Source organism: Apaloderma vittatum, unplaced genomic scaffold, assembly GCF_000703405.1.
Source record: "Apaloderma vittatum isolate BGI_N311 unplaced genomic scaffold, ASM70340v1 scaffold17718, whole genome shotgun sequence".
NCBI classification, from domain to species: Eukaryota; Metazoa; Chordata; class Aves; order Trogoniformes; family Trogonidae; genus Apaloderma; species Apaloderma vittatum.
The window spans coordinates 15,610-18,043 of NW_009730393.1; the positions used below are offsets into that span (position 1 = coordinate 15,610).

The following is a 2,434-nucleotide window of genomic DNA, read 5'->3' on the forward strand; positions in this document are numbered from 1 at the left end:
CACAGAGGAGGAGATGTGAGCGTGCATGGATGGGAACCGTGGGGTTCTGAGGCACAGGTACACCAGCGAAGAGCATCTACACACTCAGAAGGGAATGAACGGTAACTGAGAGTCCACCGGGGAACAGAGGGAGTCTGAGCACACCGAGAATGGGAGGGACCACAGCGGCTTGTGAGGGAATAGAGATCGCATGGAGGGGAATGGACGGGGTCTGAACGCACACAGAATTGAACAAATGGGGTCCATGTGCCCTCTGGTGCAAGGAAGAGGCTTCTCTTTGGTTCTCTCTACTTCCAAGAATTAGTCCATTTACCTTTTGGTGTATCCAAAAGAAGATGCACCATCGGAGGCCTCCTGAACACCTCAGATTCCTCTGTTTGCCATCTGGTGCCACCCAGAGCCCCCCTTTCCTTCGCAGTGCATCCCAGCGTGCTAGATCTGCTCCCTTTTCCTGCCAGAGGCCTCCAAACTCTAAGGTCTCTTAGGTTATGGCCCCACCCTGTGTTCTGCTCCTCCTCTCTAACAGTGTTTGGGGGAGCAGGTAAAGGTCTGGGTGCTCCAGACAAATTCAGAGACTAACAAGTTTAGGTACATTTAGGAGATATCGTCATCACAGTCATCAGGTTTGGGGTTTTTTTAATCTTTCCATCAAGGAATCACATAGCACTCTTCCTCTACTGTTTGTTATTACAGACATAATGTCTAAAAAACCTTTAGCAGTAATTTATCCAAATTACCAAACTGAAGTCGACTAGGTTATACAGTGGTAAGAAAAGTAAATACGTGATAAAATGCTTTTAGGCAAACGCTCAGAAGAGAAAGTAACTTGGCATTTGTAACGGTCATGACATACAAAAGTATTATGCATTAATACCTGTGCTACATCAGTATCAGGAGAAAGCTTTCCTGCAGGAGGCAGCCTGACCTTTCCTTAGTGCCCCCTGTTGAAATGCGGGGTCAGGTATCAGTCTGTATGCAAGTCCAAGACCTCCAGATCTCTAACTTCAGCATAATCCAGGTGTTTGGAACGGTTCCGATTTGCACATGCCACCTCCAACGCAAGGAAAATAACTGCAGAGATTTTGGTCAGCAGGGACAGATCCGTGTGTCAAGCTCCCCTAGGGTGAATCCAGGTGTCTGGAATTCTCTGGGGGACCCTGTTGTCCAGGTCCAGGGGATGTCTGGGAATCACCAAGGTCTGGGCGGTCACAGCATTTCCAGATGCCCCTGGGAGGCAGAAAAAGGGAGAAAGGGGAGGGTGGAGACAGATGATGGGGCATCTGGGGCCACAAAGGGCAACTGTTGGGTCTAAGGGTGAAATTATGGAACCCTAGGGGCAACTGACTGTAATCAGGGCCCCAAAGAGACAATGGAGGTTCTGGGGAAAATGAGGAAAGTGGCAAGGTCTCAATGGCAATTAGGGAACGTGGTGGAAACAAGGAAGCCTGGAATGGTCCTGGCTGCAAGGGAGGGGTCCTGAAATGAGGACAATAGGAGTACCAGGGGGAAACACAGGGTCCTGTAATTTTAAGAGTCTTTGGTCCTCCTTGGACACTCAGGTCCTCTTGCATTTGTAAGAGATCCCAAGGGACTGAGGGTCAAGGGCGCGTTCAGAGTCCCACACGTGTCTATGGGAGCCCCAGAAGTACAGGGATCTTGAGGATAAGGTTCACCAGTTCAGGAGTACTCACACCATCAGCAGCACAAGCACCACGGCGCCAAGTGCCAGCCCCAGCCCCAGCAACAGCCCCAGCCACGTCCTGTGGTGCAGGGGGCTCCAGTCAGGCCAGCGCAGCACGTCTCTGAACAGGGCCTGGAGTCTTTTCTCTGCCTCCACACTTCCCCCTGAAACTGCAGAGACCCAGAGTCACAGGGCGCTGTTCCCCAGGGACAAGGTGCTCCTCTCCTGCTCTACCTTGCTATCCTGAAGAACCCCCCGCACCACCCCACGTGCCCCCAGACAAGCCGGGCTTCAGGGAATACCTGTTCCACTCCACCCATCCTCAACAGACCTGGGTGTCCTGGTACTCTGCTCAACACCTCCACGCACCACCTCCTCCCACAGACCCGTGGCTCTGGCATCCCACTCCACCCCATGGTCCCACTGCCCCCAGGGTGTCTGGGCTCACCATTGAGGTAGAAGTACTTGCGGGCAAAGGGCTCGGAAAGTTCGCCCAAGCGACAGGCAACAGTCCCCTGAGTGGGCTCATGGATGGTCAGGTTGACAGGTCCCTCCTCAGCCCCCTGCAGCTCCTCAAACATCATCAGGTCCTGCGTGCGCAGCTGGGGCATGGGGGGACACGTCAGCACAGACGAGCCCGCCGGCTACACGAGGCAGCACACATGTGCATGCAAAGGCAGCCGGGTCCTGCACGCACTCGTCATGTCCCCTTCGTGCTTCTCGCACCCTTCACTCGTGCACACACCTCGTGTC

General features: G+C 53.7%; 1 protein-coding gene across 1 annotated transcript in view; it reads right to left on the reverse strand.

The window, feature by feature from the left end:
• Positions 1-1,118: 1,118 nt before the first annotated feature.
• LOC104277974 (merlin-like) overlaps positions 1,119-2,434 on the reverse strand; it is a 21,856-nt gene continuing 20,540 nt past the window's right edge. The window contains exons 21-23 of the mRNA XM_009874799.1: positions 2,130-2,325; positions 1,692-1,851; positions 1,119-1,227 (exon numbers count right to left, since the gene is read on the reverse strand). Of these exons, the coding sequence (XP_009873101.1) occupies positions 1,119-1,227; positions 1,692-1,851; positions 2,130-2,325 (465 nt within the window). The remainder of the gene's footprint in view (positions 1,228-1,691; positions 1,852-2,129; positions 2,326-2,434) is intronic.